The sequence below is a fragment of the Glycine max genome, chromosome 3 (assembly GCF_000004515.6).
Source record: "Glycine max cultivar Williams 82 chromosome 3, Glycine_max_v4.0, whole genome shotgun sequence".
Classification (NCBI taxonomy): Eukaryota; Viridiplantae; Streptophyta; class Magnoliopsida; order Fabales; family Fabaceae; genus Glycine; species Glycine max.
In genome coordinates, this window is record NC_016090.4 from 1,333,971 (window position 1) to 1,352,558 (window position 18,588).

The following is an 18,588-nucleotide window of genomic DNA, read 5'->3' on the forward strand; positions in this document are numbered from 1 at the left end:
AAGTTGACATCTAATAGCAATAAAGAACATTGGGTCATTGCTGCGTTACACTTCGATGGAAGCTCCTTCGGTAACCCTAGGTTTAGAGGACTGTCGGCAGATTGCACTGCGAAGTGTTTTGAGAGGATTTTCGGGTATTTTTACATGCATAACATGGAATGAAGGGTACGAGAAGTTGTTTTTTGAGTTCATTGAAGCTTTAACCTGCATTTCTGAATTATGACCAGTTTGTTAAATTTTTTTTTAAAAAAATATTAGGAAGGTTATGTTCTCATCATTGATGAGTCACCTATTGGAATGAATCATTTCATCCTTGTTGACTTATTGGGTGTTCTTCAATGCAGACTAGTTTGTTTCGTGTTCCTTTTTGTTTTTTTGAAGGATTGTTTCGTGTTCCTGTGTTCGTTTGTTTAAGTTTTTTCACACGAGGGTAGAATGCAAGTTTCCTCAAATATTTTAGATAGAGTTACTGAAATCATGATCCCGTAACTATCACCTAAAATTGTACAGGAATTAAAAAGATATTATTAACCATTGGACCGAGCCTCTGATGTTATAATTTCTTGATTACATTGCAATTTAAGGTTGATTCCGTGATACTTATTTTCCCTCGTTTAGTTACTAGAGCTTCAAATAAATATGATTTTTCTGGTGAATAAAAATTCATATGAATTGAAGTGTATTGTGTGCTTGCTTGGATTAAAGTTGGGAGAGTTCAAAAGTAATTTTACTCTTAAAGCAACAATTTTTTATTTTCTTTATTTTTGCATTAATATTCGTTAATACTAAGCACATTAAAATGGATTATTACTTTGTGTGAAATGAAGTCTTACTAGACTATGTCTGACTTTCTTATGTTCCAACTCATTCTTAATATGGAGTTCCTCTTCCAAAAGGACTTGGGGATACCATACCTCAATTCCTTACTCAACAAGTTGGGCATTTAAAATAATTATATAGTGCGTGTTTGAATTAGTATTTATTATTCATGTTTGATCAAATTTTCATATTAAGATACTCCAAAAGCAACTAAAAGTTGTTTCTATGATTCACGTTTGAATAGTATAAATGAGAATATAAAGGATTAACTTGAGCAGGAGAGGGGTATAAGTCATTAAGAGACAAATTTACCAATTATAACCAAATTTGCTCATAATGTGTACATATGTAAGTAAATTTGTTATAATTTGAGAAAAAAATATTATAGAGAAGCCTTTACTAGTTTACCAACTATATTAAAAAAAATTACTATCATAATGTTTCCTTTTATTAGTTGACAGAAATATTGAGATGACTTTTAACCGTAATAGAAGTTTGTTTATATTCAAACTGTATCGATGAAAAGATATTTTTTTTTTTATCAAAGATTCTTATTTGCAAGTATTGATTTTTTATTTCTTAGTTGGTTTATTCAATATTGACAAATGATGTCAATACATCTAATTCAATTAGATGAATAAAGTGCATAAATTATTATAAATTTCCATATACTCTTAATTAAAAACTATCTTGGATGGATAAAAAAATTGTTGACAAATGATAACCTTAGAAACTATGACTCAATCCTCAAAATTTGCGCACCAATTACTGGATAATACGTTAGTTTCAGTTTTTCTTTTTCTTTTTTTTTGGATATATCTTTATTTAGAATTTAATTTGACCAGCCTTTGTTTGGTTAGAGAAGAAAAAAAAAGGAAAATTTGAAAAAAATTATGTGAGTACGTCCTACATCTTTTATCTTTTACCTTAATTCAAATAATTTTTTTTTTATATTTCTTTTCTTTCATCCTCTTCTACTCTTTCAAACCAACCCTAATGGTGGACTTTCGAGTAATGATATATGATCTAACCTCCCTGTTGCTTTTTCATTATCTTAAAAAGTAAAAAGTATACATAAAAATATCATCGGCTAGCATTGCATTTATTACCCGAAGCTGAGCGCTGCAGGATAAGGATCGTTTGGTCAAAAGTTTATCAGAAAACTTTTTTTTCTTCTTTTTTTTTGCTTTAAATCAGAAAACTTAATCAATCGGAATCATTATTTAATCTTCATTGTGTGGTAAATTATTCTTAAACTCAAGATAGTGTCATAAATTTAACTCGATCATAAAAAATGTAGTGTCTTAAACTCGTCATTTTGCAAAAGCAATTAGTGCATGTATTGACAAATGTAAAAAGAAAAAAAATAGTTGATGTTTTATTTTTTGTGAATCGAAAAATATTAGATGTAAGAATCCATGAATACTATTTTGAATTGATTCCATATGAGGGGATACAACTATAAAAATATTTAGAATATAGAAGTGGGAACAGCATTACCTAAATGGGAAGAATCACTGAGAAGTACAAGATGCGAAAAGAAAATGCACAATAATGTCAATACACCATGCCATACCTCGCAAATTCTAATTTATTTTTAAAATACAATATGTTAATCAAACAACTAACTAGGACAAAGAGTTAGTTTTCTACAATGTAACAAACTAAGATTTTTTTTAGTGAGATGTTCATATTTAATGTTTTACGTGTCTCAACCAGAGCTACTTCTGAGAAATAAAGATAATTGACATTGAGAAACAAAAAAGTATATATATGAAACAACGTTTACAAAACATAATTTTACATTTGATTCAATACAGTGTCACAATTTAATATGTTGTTTTACCTTATCCCAAGTAAAAGCAGGATTAAACAACTTCAAAGAAGATGATCGATCCAATTAAGAATATTATACAGATGATCTTAAAATACACAATTAATTGTACAATCATTTTCAATGAATTATTTATCTTATTCTGATTTGGGATAAGTTTTTTTGAAAGGAATTTGGGACAAGTTAGACAACTTCTAATTTAATACTTCATTCAGAACAAATAGTTATTTTAAGGATTTTGCTGACCAGTCTTTTAAGTACAATGATTTAAAAACATTATTTTTTTTTATAGAAATCCACTTTAAAAATGCATTAATAATCATATTAGTATATATATATATATATATATATATATATATATATATATATATTAATGGTACTTTTTAATAAATAAAAATCATTTTTCCGTAAGTAATTAATTATCACGTGCCTTATTTTTAAATAACTAAGATTTTAGACTAAACATTTACTATATTTTTTTCTTGAAAGATTATTTATGACTTTGAACTGGGTAAATTTTTATTTTTTAAGTGACTATTTAGCTAGCACTTAAAATAAATTTCAGAATTACATTTAAATATGTGAATTAATTAATTTAAAATTGTTTTAATTTAATGAGTGATCTCGACGTCATATTCTAAATATGTATATATTATAAGAAAAAGTTATATTAAACCGATTTTATCTCTTATATTATGGATCGAGTCATGATCACTTCACATTTGGGTAAAAACTAATAATTAACACTGTCAAAATTTAAAATTATATGAATTGTATAAACCCATTTCACATTTAATGATAATTTAATTTCTAAAATTTATAATTTAGTTTTAAATTAATCCTAAAAAATATACTTTTAACGTGAACTAAATAAAAATTTTCATTCTATCATTGATTGACACATTTTGGGATTAAAATAGTTATTTTTTATTTTTTATTAAGATTTTTTTTATTTTCTTTTTCCTTCTTTCTACGTAGAAAAACATGAAATGTAGAAAAATAAATGCTCTTGTGATGCTGAATCCGTACACTGCATGTCATTTATTGCACCTTCATTGATGCTTCTTATCCTCTCAGTCCATCCTTTGAAATCTCTGAGCATGTCACTATATGTAATGATGTAGTACATTTTCATTACTCAATCTTATAGTACTAACTTTTTTTTCTTCTTCTTGATTCTGTATTTAATGCAGTCACTATCGTATTCACTGCATCCGCTTTCATCTGTAATGCCATTTATGTAAAAAAACAAAAACCTTAGGTAAAGAACCACACACTCTTTATCTCCTTTTATCATGCAGCTTTTATTGTTTCTTATTTTAAATTTTAAATATGATAATTTAAGGATTAATAGAAAGATGTTATATAAAAAATAAAACTAAAGTGGTGACTTGGTGTGTCACGTTTCGGTTTTGATTTTTGGCTTGGGAGGGAAGGCTTCATTTTGGTGGTATTGGGATTTTTCATTGTTGGTTTGCTTGTACAAAGAAAGAGTAATTGGAAGAAGAAAAATAGCGTTTGATATGATTGACTCCTAGAGAGTTTGTAAGGTATGTTTGATTTAGAGGATTTTTTTTAATTAAAATAAAATATAAGAGATGTGAATTCACAAAATAAAATATATAATTTTTTAGTATATTATTTATTTCCTTCCTACCAAAGATGACGTGTAGACCATGAGAGAAATTGAGAAAGGATAAGGTTAAAGAAAAAAAATGAAATAACAAGCTATACTGCATAAAATGGCGACTTGTGGCAATAATCAAAAGGGATTTTATATTAGTATATATAGATATAGATGACTTGATCAATAGTAGTAAGTGACGATCTTTTACAATTGACGCAAAAGAAAAATTAGTAACTACTTTTATAACGATGATCATGACACAATTATTTTGCCAATAATAAATTACTATTGTTGACTTTTTATGATTATGGTTAACTTTATAATAAATTATTTTATATTTTTTTACGAATTAATTTCTTTCATATAATTTTTTAAGCTGTCTCGCCTTATCCCTTCAAAATGAAATTAATTTGAGAGTTGTGTTAATACTTAATTATGAAAATATTAACATAATTTTTAAAACGATATGATTTTAAAGGAATAACGTGTGAAAAGAACATTTTAATATAATTGATCTCTTTATTACGTTAAAATGAGAGTGCACACTTGTTTTAATGTAATAATGAGATGTTCGGTTTAGGCAAATTTTAGAAGTTACATGGAAGTTACTAAAACTTCCATCAACGGCAGTTTTTAAAAAAGAAAAAACTTCCATCAACAGCCAAAAATCACCTGTTCTTTGATCATAAATAATCATTATGATTCAGAAAACATAACGGGTGACAAAACATATAAGACTAAAACAAAACTCTTAAATTATAATCTTCTGATTTTATCCGATTGAACAATTTTGATTGAACCCCGAAATTTGATTCAATCTGAAAGTGTTATAAACGACTTCAGATTTATCCAATATCATCTCGATTTTCAAATTAACCAACAAAATCAAACTTCTTTTAGTAAACTTTATTTGTAAATGGCATTGGAGAAGTTTTTTCTTTTAATTTTTTTTCTTTTTAGGACATCTCCAGCAATAATATTGTTAGTGTTGATTAAACACAAGGAACAATGTCTTCATTTTTTCCTCCGTTGGAGGTATTAAAAACTAAATTATTTACATCAACCAACATCATCCCGTGCAAAAAAAAGAGGAAAACCGTTTTGTACATGTGACATCTCTTTTAGAAAGATTTCATTGAAGAAAAACATAATTTCTGATTCTTATATATTTACGTGATTATAGGACCCACCCAAAATTCAATAAGGAATGCAACTAAGCTCCTATCGCGGGAGATGTTCTTACTTTTTTTTAACTAGTGTCTTAAGCATTTGTCTATTAAAAATTATAATTTTTGGAATGTATTTTATATATTTAAAAGATTTTTGAAAATACATTATTATAAATATAGTTAAAACTTTCTCACTTATTTAGAAATTTTGGATTCCCACTTCTTCTCATAAGAATAAGAAGGTTTTCTAAAGAAACAATTAATAAGTTATTTTTTATAATATATTTTTGATTCCTAATAAATATATAATTTTTAAATTTATTTTCTAATAAATTTTTCTTTTACAACGGTTCCTAATAATAATTTTTATGTTTTAATCATTATTTTGTTTTAATTGATGATAAATTTTATATTTATTCGTTAAAAAATTAACAAATTTTATTTTAGTTTCTTTAGACTAACCCTCTCACTTAAACACTATTATTTAATACAAGTACAGTTCCTTAAAATTAATTAATCAAAACTTAGAATAACTAAATTGTTTTTGTAACCTGTGTGTAGCCAGGGAAAGAGAGATAAAGATGCTCTCAGTTTTATCGGTGACATATACTAGGACTAGGAGTATGTAATAAAGAAAACAAAAGAGAGAAAAACACACACAATGTACGTGCAACAATGCTCAACAACGATGATTCAACTTCTGAATTCACTGAGCACACACATTTATTGCATAAAGCAAGCTTGAAACTCGCCTATACTATAGTCCTTGCAAGTCCCCTATCATTAAATACTGCCTCCTCGAATAGCCATAATGATCATAATACACATTTTTTTCCTTTCAACTTTAAATCCTACCCAATTTATGTCATACCCACTTCGAGGCTTCAAGTGCTAGCTAGCTTGCAACGGACAAGGAAACTCACTCTTGAAGGTTTGTGTGTGAAATTAAAAATTAAAAATAAATAATAATTGTTTTTGTTGCTCTTTCTTTTTTATATTTTATTTATACATGAATATTGTTATGATTCTAACTTTGTGAATGTTCTTTGTTGGTAAGGATGGGAAGGAAACCATGTTGTGACAAGATGGGGTTGAAGAAAGGTCCTTGGACTGCTGAAGAGGATGAGATTCTTGTAAATTATATCAACAAGAATGGTGGTCATGGAAGTTGGCGTTCTCTCCCCAATTTAGCAGGTTTTCCCATGCCCTTTTGTTGTGTTTTTTCTCTTGCTTTGTTGGTCATGTTTTGAAACTCTACTTCAACAATCACTTTTCTCTCTTGGAAACAAAAAAGTTTCCCTCTTTTTGTTACACTCAGAAAGCAATAAAAAAAAATGCTGCTTTAAAATACCTTTCCATTGATATGAAGCATATGTTTCTCAAATTTGACTTTTTTTATAAAAAAAAAATTATGGTAAGGCTGTAGCTTTAGTTAGAGGAGCTTTTCTTTGAAATAGGCTGTTAGGCTTGTTAACAAGTGCCTTGGATGATTTTGGGGTCCCTCTAATGGTTTTTAATTTTGCAACCAAGTTATTAGAACAATATTGGGTTGAAGGGCAGGGGAAAGTGTCCCTTTATTATAAATTTCAAGGAGAAATGCAGAACCTTCTTTTTTAGCACACTCACAAAAATTTGTTAGGAATAACAAAATATTGTTTACTCATCATTTTCTAAATTTTAACAGAAATATTTTTAAGCATTGAATATGATTGAAATATGTACTCAAGTTTAGCCGTAGATTTTACATTGATAACCATTTTGTTTCTAAATATCAAGTCATAGTTTTGTGTTGATTTTCTCTTGTTCTTTTTGTGTTTTCAACCGAAAACTTGGCCTTCATTTTTATTTGATTTGTTACACATAAGCTAAGCAAGTGCCAATTCACTCGTCCATCTGTAGATTTTTCTTCACATGAACACTTTTGTTTTTATACTTGCTTTACATAAGAATATTTGGCCATATAACTTCCCTTTTAACCCTCCCTTTCAGGTCTTCTTCGTTGTGGTAAGAGTTGCCGGTTAAGATGGACAAACTACCTCAGACCAGATATTAAACGTGGTTCCTTTACACTTGAGGATGAAAAACTAATCATACAGCTTCATGGTATCCTTGGAAATAGGTACCTAATAATGTTGACTAAGAGTGAGACACAAAATTTTAACATAGCTTTGGTAAATGATGGAAAGATCTATTTCAATTCTTAGTTGTGTTTGCTTAAAATTTATATGTGTCAATGGTCTAGTTCTTGTCTTGCAACTTAAACTTTTTATTATTATGTGAAAATGGAGTCCAAATCTAAATTAATGCATGGGAGATATTTTGGAATTGAAAGTTTGATATGTGGTGTTTAAAATGCCCTATTACTTTGAAGCAGCTGTCGTGAAGCGGGAGAGAGAAAGACACAAGGTTTGAGTGTAGTTTCATTTGAACAATGTGTCTTTCTTTCTCTTGTACATAACTCTTGAAGTGGATTCACATTCCATGTTACTGTATGAATAAAAACAAAATTCTTGTGTGATTATTAGGCTCCTTTGAAAACAAAAAAATTGTCTTATAGATAAAATATATAGTCTTGCACTCTTGCTTGAATTAAAGCCTAAATGATTTAAATTACACCCCAAAGAGCTTGCATGTGGATGTTCTCAATCAAATTAGTTCTTAAATGCACATTTCATTAGTCAAATTAATCCTTAAAACTTAATCTGATTGACAAAATATGTTCAGGAACTTTAGATTTACTTTTATGAATCAAAGACTAATATGAACAAAGTTGTATGCTAATTTCACTAATTACTGATTGTCCTTTATTAATATTATTTGTAGAACCATTTATTTCTTGAACCCCAATGAAAGACATCTTGGGCCATTTGCATATGAACAACAATTATCACCATTGGGGGCTCCAATTCTTATTTTCAAATTTCAGTTAATAACAACTGCATGTCCCTCTTCCACAGTCTCAACCAACTCTTATGTGATACGTACTCAAATTTTTTTATCTATGAGAGAAAAAAATTAATAAACTCATTACATGTCATGTAGAGATTAGTAGAAACCATATAATGATTTCTCTCTTTTTCTTTAAGGCTATATATTTTGACAGTGTTCAAAAAAATGAACCAATTCACAGGTGGGCTGCTATAGCCTCTCAGCTACCAGGAAGAACAGACAATGAGATAAAAAACTTATGGAACACCCACTTGAAGAAACGTCTCATTTGCATGGGCCTTGACCCACAAACCCACCAACCACTAGCCTCTCCACATAACCCTAATGACAAGGCTCATGCATCATCATCCACTTCAACCCGCCACATGGCCCAGTGGGAGAGTGCAAGGCTTGAAGCAGAGGCAAGGCTCTCAAGGGAACCACACTTATACTACAACAACAACAAAACTGACTCTGACTACTTCCTACGAATTTGGAACTCTGATCTTGGAGAATCTTTTCGTGATGTCCACAAATTAGAATCTTCAATCAAATGTGAGTCACAGTCTGCCACAACGGATTTGGCTTCCTTAACCCCAGCAAGCATTGTGAAAGAGGAGTTTCTGTGGGGTGTTAAGAAAATTGTCTCGGATTCATCATCAAGCTCTAGTGAACTACACCATGACTCTTGTGACACTTCTTTGCAGCTCTTGTTAGACTTTCCTATGAACAATGACATGAGCTTCTTAGAATTATGAGACACCAACAGCCCCTTCCTTACCCTTAATTAGTGCATGTATGATGTTGTTGATATGCTGACATGTAGCTTTTTGTTGGCTATTTTGTAGACTTATAGCATGTTAGGATAATTAACTATCATAATTGATTTTGGAAGGAAATTATGCTGAAAATTGAAAAAAGTGAAAGCAACTATTTGTTGCTTGGACTTTCAATGAGAATTTGGAATTGATTCGGGGAAAAAATTAATCTAATCCAAACATGCTATTAGTATATGAGAAAATGAACTAGTAATTTTAGATGAGTACAACTGTTATTCAGCATATATTAATGACATTGCAGAAATATGATTATTATTAGGCTTTTCACTTTTAAGGACCGGTAAAAATGTGACTAGTTGACTGAAATGAGTGTATTTTTCATTTCTTATCTAATTTTTTTTATGTAATTTTGAAATTTATATTATATTCTCCTATTTCTTATAGAATTTAATAGTTATATACTGATAGTTTTATATTATTATTCAATTATAAATCATTATTTGAATTATTTTAAAATAATTATTTTAAAAATTAATAAATTTAGAGTTGTTATTGAATGATTATGTTTATAGTGTTTAATTACAATACTTTTTCTCAATCCCATATCATATCATCGACTATTGATGTACCGTATCACTATCAACATGTAATTGCTAAAATTATATTTTTAATATGTTGACCGGTTTATTCTCTAATGTTTGTGCTTCCACTTTTGTTACGCACTTAAATTACTACTAACTTTATAGCACATTAGTTTGGCTTTTTCTTCCTGCATTGTGTAGATTTCTTTTACCTTTAACACTTTTAAAAAAAATTTAAAATTATTTTTGCTAATAAACATATGGATTGTACATTTGTATTAACTATATCTTAAAAAAATCTAAAAAAATTATTTTTAATTTTTTTTAATAAATTTAATTATAGTTTTTTTTTATAATTATTATATCAAGTAGATTTTTGTTTTTTGTCTTATTATAATTAATTTTGATCTAATAATATTTTTTTTTACATATATAAATTTTAAATTAAAATCATAGGTTTAATAAAAATTTATATATGTAAAAAAATTGATTATTAGATCAAAATTAATTGTCACAAAATTTATTATTATATGTACATTAGAAATTTTAGTATTATATAAAACAACATTAATTATTTTATAACATAATTGATCTATTAACTTAGTTGTTATTTTGATTTATAAAACAAATATTTATCATGTTTTCATTGCATTTTCACTTCTTCAGAAAAAACTATGCATTAAATGTACATTACAAATTTTAGTGTTATATAAAACAACATTAATTATTTTATGACATAATTGGTCTATTAGCTTAGTTGTTATTTTTATTTATAAAGCAAATATATATCATGTTGTCATTGCATTTTCACTTCTTCAGAAAAAATTAAAAACATTGGTTTGTTGTTTTTAATTTTGGGTCTGTTTTTTAAAATATTAATCAAATGTATTTTTACTCTTATTTTTTATTTTCTTTAAAAATAAATCAAGTGACACCATAGTTTGTTAGAATGTTAATTTTATCAGTAAAAGAAATCGGACTCAAAACTTTTCTAATTTCCTCTCTTTTCTTTTCTTTTCTTTTAACCATCTAACCCTCATTATATCTCTTTTGATCCTAAAATTTTTTAAAAAATCAATTTCTATATAGTCTGTAGTCCATATGATTTTGATGCGTTCATTTTGTTTTATGTGCAAGTGCAACTAATATAAAACAAAACACTTGAAAATCGATAAGAAGCACAGAAGGTATCTTCCTAGTGTCAGTAAAAAATATTAAACGCTTGATGTTCCATGGTAACAATGATTCTTGTTGTGAAAAACCAAATGAAAAAAAAAAGATGGAATAAAGCATCTTAACAAAAAGACCTTCAGGCTGTCCTGTATGTCACAAACTTTACATAATATTATCAAACAAGTTTTTTTTAGCTAATAAAAAATTATAAATTAACTGAAAATATTTGTTTAATTACATAGCAAACATTCTCATAATGTTTCCCTTTCAATTTCCTACACACATAAACAACATTTAAAAACAAGCAAGAAAAGTTGTAGACAATTTCATTCCTAGTTTGTAGCATTTTTATGTAACTTGAGACTTTTTTTTTTTTACAAACCTTGCCTTCTGCTCTGATTGCTGTGCATTAAGGCTCTTTCGTTATTCACTTTTTCATAAAATTCTGCTTTCCTTTTCTCTATTATTTTTTCCTGCACAGACACCAGAGTGTTATTAAAAAGTTGAATGCAATATACTCTTAAGTGTTTGTATGTTTATGTGAACCTAGTTCACTCAATATAATGTGACAAGAGTGAAGATAAGAAAATTTGTTGGATGAAAAATCTATATTTATTTTGGTGTCAACAGAAGCATTTTATCATGTAAGTATATTATTCCATTTAACACAGGACAACATAAATTCTTACTTTGTTTTGTCTTATCTTGATTATATTGTTTAGAATAAGATCTTTAATAATAATAAAAAATGACCTTTAAAAATGATGTGCTTCTCTATGTGCAGTGCCAAACATGCATCTTGATATCATGAATAATAGAAAAAACAATGTCATTTTGCCAACCAATAACTGAACAAGTTTATTTTAGACTAACAAATGTTATGTTAGTGTTAATTATTAGTTTTTATTAGTATTACCTCAATTTTTTTAATATTAACTTCCAGCAGAGCTGCGTTCTCACTGTTATGTCTAGCAGCAAGAATAGAACACCCCTTTTGGACCCTGTAACAATAATTTCTCAAGTTTACTTAAAACTTAACATAATGAAACAGACTATAAAAAAAATAAAATCAAATGACACTGTAAATTTGTAGAAACATTCCTCCCATAACATATTGGCATACAGATCACAAATCACATCTTAAATATATATATATATATATATATATATATATATATATATATATATATATTATAAGTCATGTCTTAAATAAAAGCCTCATCTGATCTTGAAGCATATGAACTTATGAAGGGTTTGCACTAGTAGAGTTATTGTGTTATGCAAACCGTATCACCATAGAACTTAACTATTTGATAGACTTTCTGTTTTCAAGTTAGGGTTCTTTACGCAATGTAACATGGTTTTTTTATGCCTAGTTACTACAAACTGCAAAATGAAATCAAAATAAAAAAGACATACTTATTCTCTGCTTCGAATTTCTCACTTTCTTCCCATGCCTTCTCATTAGGCAACCTTTTTCTCTTTCTCTATTTCTGCAAGAGCAATAGCTGTACAATGTGCTGTACACCATAGTTTTAAACAATTGTGACCGCATCAGTAACATTTTTTCGCAATTGTCCACAATATAAAGGTTTTCTGATTCACCACAATGCGACCGCGACTGCAATTTAAAACCATGCTGTACACCATAGAATAAGTGTTTCAGTCATTTGTTAAGGAAAATATATGCTATCCGTAAAAATTAATTGGTGAACTATCATCTCTAGAAATCATATTTAGAAAGACAAAACTCACCCTCATGCTCCAGAAGAACAGAAAGAGCTTTGGTTATCTCTTCTGCTGCCGGAATAAACTTGGTTTGAAGCTCTTCCATAGCTTTGGACTTTGGTTTTGTTGAACTTAGAACTTTTTTTCTCTAGTGTATAATGATGGCAACAAAGTTAAAACCTTGAAATCAGATAAACATAGATATAAGGTGACAAGTGAAAACACCCTATTTTAATGAATAGTCAATCAACATCTATAACCTATTATACTTATATTTCTTTTTCTCTCTTTCTCTAAGCATTGGATAGCATGCATGGAGTGGTCCATGCAACATTTTCCTCTAATATTGTTACATCTGGAACGACGTTTGTAGCAATTTTCCTATAAATAAGTCCTGCCTCTTCAACTCTAACAGTGACTTTGAATTTAAAGTGCCACAAAATTCAAAACAAAGTGTTTGATATCGTGGAGTAGTTCTGCTAACACGAAGTTAACATGATAAGTCCTGCTTAATACTTCAAAATCATATTCTCTTACTCTTATGATGTTTCTTTGAGCTTCCTTTACTTTAGGAGATTTGATTTTCTTCTCATGCTTTTGTTGTATGACTGAAGTTGAAATTCTGTTATTTTGTGACAGGAGCTCTTCCACCTATTATTTTCACCAACCAACAAAATATTTGTGGATATTGCTTTTGGCGCCACTATTTCTTTCTCAACTCTTCACCATTTGATTTAATTTTTTGTTAGTTAATTACTTAAGTAATTTGACTATTATTGTAACTTTTAAGCAGTCTCTTTTGCAAACAGGTTGCAATCATGCAGTTTTCCCTTTCTTGAACTGTTGATTTCCTTATAATCTTGCTAGAGATAAACCAAATTTGAGGTAATATTTCCTTGTAAACTTCAAATTCTTCCCAATTTATGTCATGGCAACGTGGGGGAACTCACTTGAATGAGTGAAGTTACAAAATTGTTGCTCTCTCTTTGGTTTATGAATTATTATGATTCTCATTTTGTTAATGTGTACTGTGGTAACTGGTAAGGATGGGAACGGCACCTTGTTGTGACACCAATTAATTAACAACAAAGAAACTAGATGAGTTTGTTGCAATTACAATTTTAGAGTTAAAATTAATTGATAATTTACAATTTTAAAAACTATTTTTCCATTGTTTTTTAATTTCAGAACCAATTCAACTGAGCATTATAATTTCAAGATAAAAATTATTGATTCACTCCATAATAATTCATAATAATGAAGAGAGAGAAAATCTATTGCTTGATGAATAGAATGTTCTGTTATGTAAAAAAAAAAAAACAAATGAAATAAACAGCATGGATTCATCTTGACAAAAAAGATCTAGAGGCTGTCCTGTATGTCACAAACTTCATAATGTCCCCCTTTCCATTTCGTACACGCATAAACAACATTTAAAAACAGACAAACAAAATTATAGACAAAATTTCATTATTGCTATGACATAAGACACAAAAGCACAAAAGAATAATAAAAAATTTAAAAGCATCCAAAGGCCTTCTTTGGAGTGGTTCCAGTTGCACGGTGTTTTGCAGCTATTTCCTCTGCCTTGAGAATTTCTTCACCACGCTTGGCTTCAACCATTGCTCTCTTCTCCTCTGCTTGCTTGTGAACTAAGACTATTTTGTTTTTCATCTTTTCACCATATTCGGCTTTCTTTTTCTCCATTTGTTCCTGCTTAGACTCGAGAGTGTTAGATAGATGAATGTAATACTCTGAAGTGCTTGTATGTTTTTATGCAAAGAGATCTATTCATTTTTTAATTTACAAGAAAAGATTTAATATCACTTGATTACACTAAAATTTGTTCAGATTCATTATTTGAATATGATAAATAAATTTAATTAGAATGCACTAACAGTAAAAAAATAAAATAAAATTATACTACCATGATATCATAAATTGTCATGTATAATATGATTTCTGACTTCTATAATAATTATTCAGGCGATATTTAGGATGACTTTCAATTAGCTAATGAAGTAAAAATCTTTACACTAACTGTATCAAAATGAACTCGTAAAAAAATTGTGTTAAAGAATGTTTTTCCTTTTAAGTTTTATCCTTTGAATGGAAAGGAAGCAGAAAAGTGGGTCCCTCCGAGGAGAAGCCATGTTTAACTTCTGCTGTCAAATTTGGAGTTTTATTATATATATATACACACACACTATTTTGTATTCTTATGAAAGAAAGATATAGCTCACCTGTTAAATGGACATGGACAAAATTTATTTATAAAATTATCAATTTTAGTACGTTCTAGACTGTAGTTGCTCATTTCATTAATAAAAGCATAATTCTTTTAGTAAATGGATTCAATTAGGAACTGATCCATAGGTATTTGATACCATTTTGACAAAAGTAAGAGAGTAATTGGATAGAGGTTCCACATGTCTGGTAACAATGTGACAAGGGTGAGGAAAAGAGAATTTGTTGGATAAAATCTAGATATTTTTTGTGTCAATCATGCATATTATTCCATGTAACACAGGACAACATAAATTCTTACATTATTTTGTCTTTCTTATCTTGATTATAATGTTCAGAACTAGGCCAAACATGCATCATGATATCATGAATAATAGAAAAAACAATGTCATTGTATCAACCAATAACTGAGCAACAAATATTTACCTCAATTTTTCTCAGCTGAGCTTCAAGAGCTGCTATCTTGCTGTTTTCCCAAGCAGCAACAGCAGAGAGATGTTTTTCGGCTCTGTTAACAGAACACAACAATTTATAAAGTTTAAGAAAATCAGAACATATAGACACAGGCCATAAAAAATTCAAATGACACTTCCTCCCCTTATTGGCCTACAGATCACAAAAATCATCTTAAGTTTTTCTAAGCCACATCATAAATATAGGGCTTATCTAATCTTGAATCATGTAAAATTATGAAGGGTTTGGATTTGGAGGATTATTTTCTCAGGCAAACCGTATCAACATAGAACTTATTTGATAGATTGTCTATTTTCAAGTGAAGGTTCCTTTAGGAATAATGTGCTTGATTTTATACCTAGAAGGACAAAGTGCAAAATGGAATTAAAATAAAGACTTACTTATTCTCTGCTTTGGATTTTTCACTTTCTTCCCATGCCTTCACATTAGACAACCTTTTCTCTTTCTCTATTTCTGCAAGAGCAATGTCTGTACACCATAGAATTGCATCAGTCATTTGTTAAGGAAGATATATGCTATCCAAAAAAAATTATTAATTGGAGAACCATCATCTCTAGAAAGCATATTTAGAAAAAGGTTTCTTAACATAAGTTAGTATGAACACATATTCATGTTACATAGCAAGATATAGAGAAGTGTCAACTAGAAATCCATCCATGTGCATTTGAAAGGTGTCATAGACTAGATAGTGCTTCTCAAATTGACAAATTCAAGTAGTTATGAAACAAAAAGCTCCAAATATTAAAAGTGTAAATATTATATAATCAAGATCAAATATTTACAAGACAATGTAAACTAAAACATGAGAAAAGTCTTAACACCAACCTCTATCAAGGGATCCACCTGTGGCATTCTTTTTTACAGGTTCTGGTATCTCTGTAGACCAAAAATAAAATGGTAAAGAAAAACAATGATCTCAAAGGTAAAAATTGCATCAATAGTAAAGATTGCACGCTGGCATTTCATTATCAGATTCTAATTTAAAGACAGCCAGCTGGATAGGAAAAAATGTTTAGCATAACTTTTTCCTATTAATCAAAGCATCATTAGCCAAAGAGGAAAAAGACCTTTCATCCCAACATGGGGGGACAATATTTTTTGACAACTTGGATGGCCTAATGAAAAATCACTTTATTGGGCCAGGGAGAGAAATTGTGCATTGACGTATAGAACAAGAAATGATGAACATGTTTTTGTTGAAAGAAAATGGCTTTAGTACAGCCTAGTTAGAAAAGTATAAATGAATTTATAACAACTAAGTAGTATATAATACAAATACAGTTCAATTAGCTTGGCACATAAACTAGTACAGTTAACTAGATAAACATTTATGCTTCTATAATAAGCATAAATAATGGGTGGAACAAACTTCTGCAAGCCAAAAAGAAAGTGAGGTTACCCCATTAAGAAGACACATCAAAGAAAAGCATACACATCTAATTATTGGAAGGCAACCCAAAGAAGATGACTGATGGAGAACCATGAACAGTCAGATAAATGAGCCCACAAGGAAAGTGAATTATTAGAATTGGAACATAAAAAATGAAATTTCTCCTTAAATTTTTCTAATTCACATCCTTTTTGGTATGATAGAAGGAAAATAAGAAAAGCAGAGAAAAGTTTGAAATATGAATTGAAAAACAAGGGATCGAAAAGAAAAATAAAACAATTTTTTTTTAGAAATAAACCTTCTCTTTTTTATTTCTCTATTATTTTCTCTCCATCTAAATAAAAGGAAATACAATATTATATGTGTTTTCTTTACTCCTTATTTTCTTTAACCAAAAATACCATAAACACTCACAAAGGAAAATGGAAAATCATAAGATCCCACAAAAAGAACTTTGATGAACGAAAAAACAGAATAAAAAAATATATAACCCATGAAAAAATAAAAGCAATACTAAAATGCAATGACAAACAGAAATGGTCCTTTGTAAGTTAATAATCATTAAAAACCAATAGACATGCTTCTTTTTTCCATTGATTCCCCATTTCCCAAAGCTTTCTCAGAAACCAACAGAAACTAAAGAACAGAACATTCACAAACATCACACTCAACACTCTACAGTACCTAATCAAAATCAGACATATCAATCATGCAAAGCTGGATTTTTTATGGCAACCCATAATTATTCTCCTGGAAATCAATCAACACCAAAAAGAAGAACAGAGCAGTACACCAACGAAAGCTTATGGATGATAATAAACTAAACTGAGCCAAAGCCAACTATACAAATCAAGCTCCAAAAACTTTTCATAAAAAGAAGAAGAAGAAAAAAAACTTCATTAAAATAGAAAGTCAAGTAACAATACAAATTAAAACCAGGTAACAGACCTGTGAGACAATTTAGCGAATTTACAAATAGTGTTTATGTTCCTGCAATTTTCCAAAGTTTTCTCATCAACCAGTCACAGAGATTGATCATCGACAAAGTTTGATGAATACTTTAAACCACTAAAATTGATACTCCAAAAACAACACAACAAAATTCGCGGCAGAAAATAGTGATCGACAAAATGTGATGAATACTTCACAGTTCACACCACTAAGATATGGACACTCCAAAAAACAACACAACACAAGAGGCAAAGCAACCGAGCTACTAGCTAGCATGTTATTGTTAAATTTGAATTTTGATGGTAACCCATGATTCAAACAAAACAAAAGTTTAAACTTTGAAAACTGAACAAAAAACTCACTCTCATTCTCCTTCTCCTTCTCCACAACAACAAGAGCTTTGGTTTCCTCTGCTGCTGCCGGAACAGGTGGAGGCACCACCACCGCTTTCTGCTCGAGCGGCGGCGCCTCAGCCAGCGGTGGCTCGGGCTCCACCGGAGCCAGAGCCGGGACTGGAACAGGTTCAACCTTGGTTTGGAGCTCTGCCATAGCTTCGGAGTTTGGTTCGGTTGAACTCAGAGATGGAGATTGATAGATAGATAGTCACGTGTTTATCTGAAAACAACAACGTTTGTGGCAACGTTCCGATAAACAACTTGTGCTGTGCCCTTCAACACAAAGTGGCTTTGATTTTAAAGTGTCGCGAAAATCAAACGGATAAATAGTGAAATTACTGTGCCATCATACATGTAATTAACATCATCGCTCATATTAGTATATGATACATAATCAAATTAGTAAGTGAAACTTATGTTAGTATTAGTATATAATAATACATACAATTAAATGATATCTTTGACTATAGTTTTAATTGTTAATTTAACCTAA

At 29.4% G+C, this 18,588-nt stretch overlaps 2 protein-coding genes and 1 long non-coding RNA gene across 3 annotated transcripts; 1 reads left to right on the forward strand and 2 right to left on the reverse strand.

Moving 5' to 3' along the window:
- The first annotated feature begins 6,231 nt into the window (after positions 1-6,231).
- On the forward strand, positions 6,232-9,276 carry LOC100798658 (transcription factor MYB17). The gene is made up of 4 exons (XM_003521860.5): positions 6,232-6,380; positions 6,507-6,643; positions 7,439-7,568; positions 8,580-9,276. The coding sequence occupies exons 2-4, from the start codon at positions 6,508-6,510 to the stop codon at positions 9,133-9,135; spliced, it is 822 nt and encodes a 273-aa protein (XP_003521908.1). The 5' UTR covers positions 6,232-6,380; position 6,507; the 3' UTR covers positions 9,136-9,276.
- A 3,124-nt stretch (positions 9,277-12,400) lies between these two features.
- Positions 12,401-12,785, reverse strand: LOC121174634 (uncharacterized). The gene is made up of 2 exons (XR_005890836.1): positions 12,666-12,785; positions 12,401-12,549 (listed from the first exon to the last, which is right to left on the reverse strand). It is a non-coding gene; the product is annotated as an uncharacterized lncRNA (long non-coding RNA).
- Positions 12,786-13,962: 1,177 nt separating this feature from the next.
- On the reverse strand, positions 13,963-18,463 carry LOC100782224 (remorin). Its single transcript, XM_003521086.5, has 5 exons — positions 18,063-18,463; positions 16,185-16,235; positions 15,740-15,827; positions 15,312-15,393; positions 13,963-14,351 (listed from the first exon to the last, which is right to left on the reverse strand). Exons 1-5 carry the CDS (start codon positions 18,247-18,249, stop codon positions 14,157-14,159), a joined length of 603 nt encoding a protein of 200 aa, XP_003521134.1. The 5' UTR covers positions 18,250-18,463; the 3' UTR covers positions 13,963-14,156.
- Positions 18,464-18,588: the final 125 nt, after the last annotated feature.

What these genes read in the sequence shown, in the direction of transcription:
- LOC100798658 (XM_003521860.5), top strand. Translation starts at nt 6,508, where the DNA reads ATGGGAAGGAAACCATGTTGTGACAAGATGGGGTTGAAGAAAGGTCCT. An exon ending in TTCTCTCCCCAATTTAGCAG is followed by an intron (nt 6,644 to 7,438) that starts GTTTTCCCATGC and finishes CCTCCCTTTCAG; the next exon opens with GTCTTCTTCGTTGTGGTAAG. An exon ending in CATGGTATCCTTGGAAATAG is followed by an intron (nt 7,569 to 8,579) that starts GTACCTAATAAT and finishes ACCAATTCACAG; the next exon opens with GTGGGCTGCTATAGCCTCTC.
- LOC100782224 (XM_003521086.5), bottom strand. Translation starts at nt 18,249, where the DNA reads ATGGCAGAGCTCCAAACCAAGGTTGAACCTGTTCCAGTCCCGGCTCTG. An exon ending in AGGTGGATCCCTTGATAGAG is followed by an intron (nt 15,828 to 16,184) that starts GTTGGTGTTAAG and finishes TATGGTGTACAG; the next exon opens with ACATTGCTCTTGCAGAAATA. An exon ending in CTCAGCTGAGAAAAATTGAG is followed by an intron (nt 14,352 to 15,311) that starts GTAAATATTTGT and finishes GAGTCTAAGCAG; the next exon opens with GAACAAATGGAGAAAAAGAA.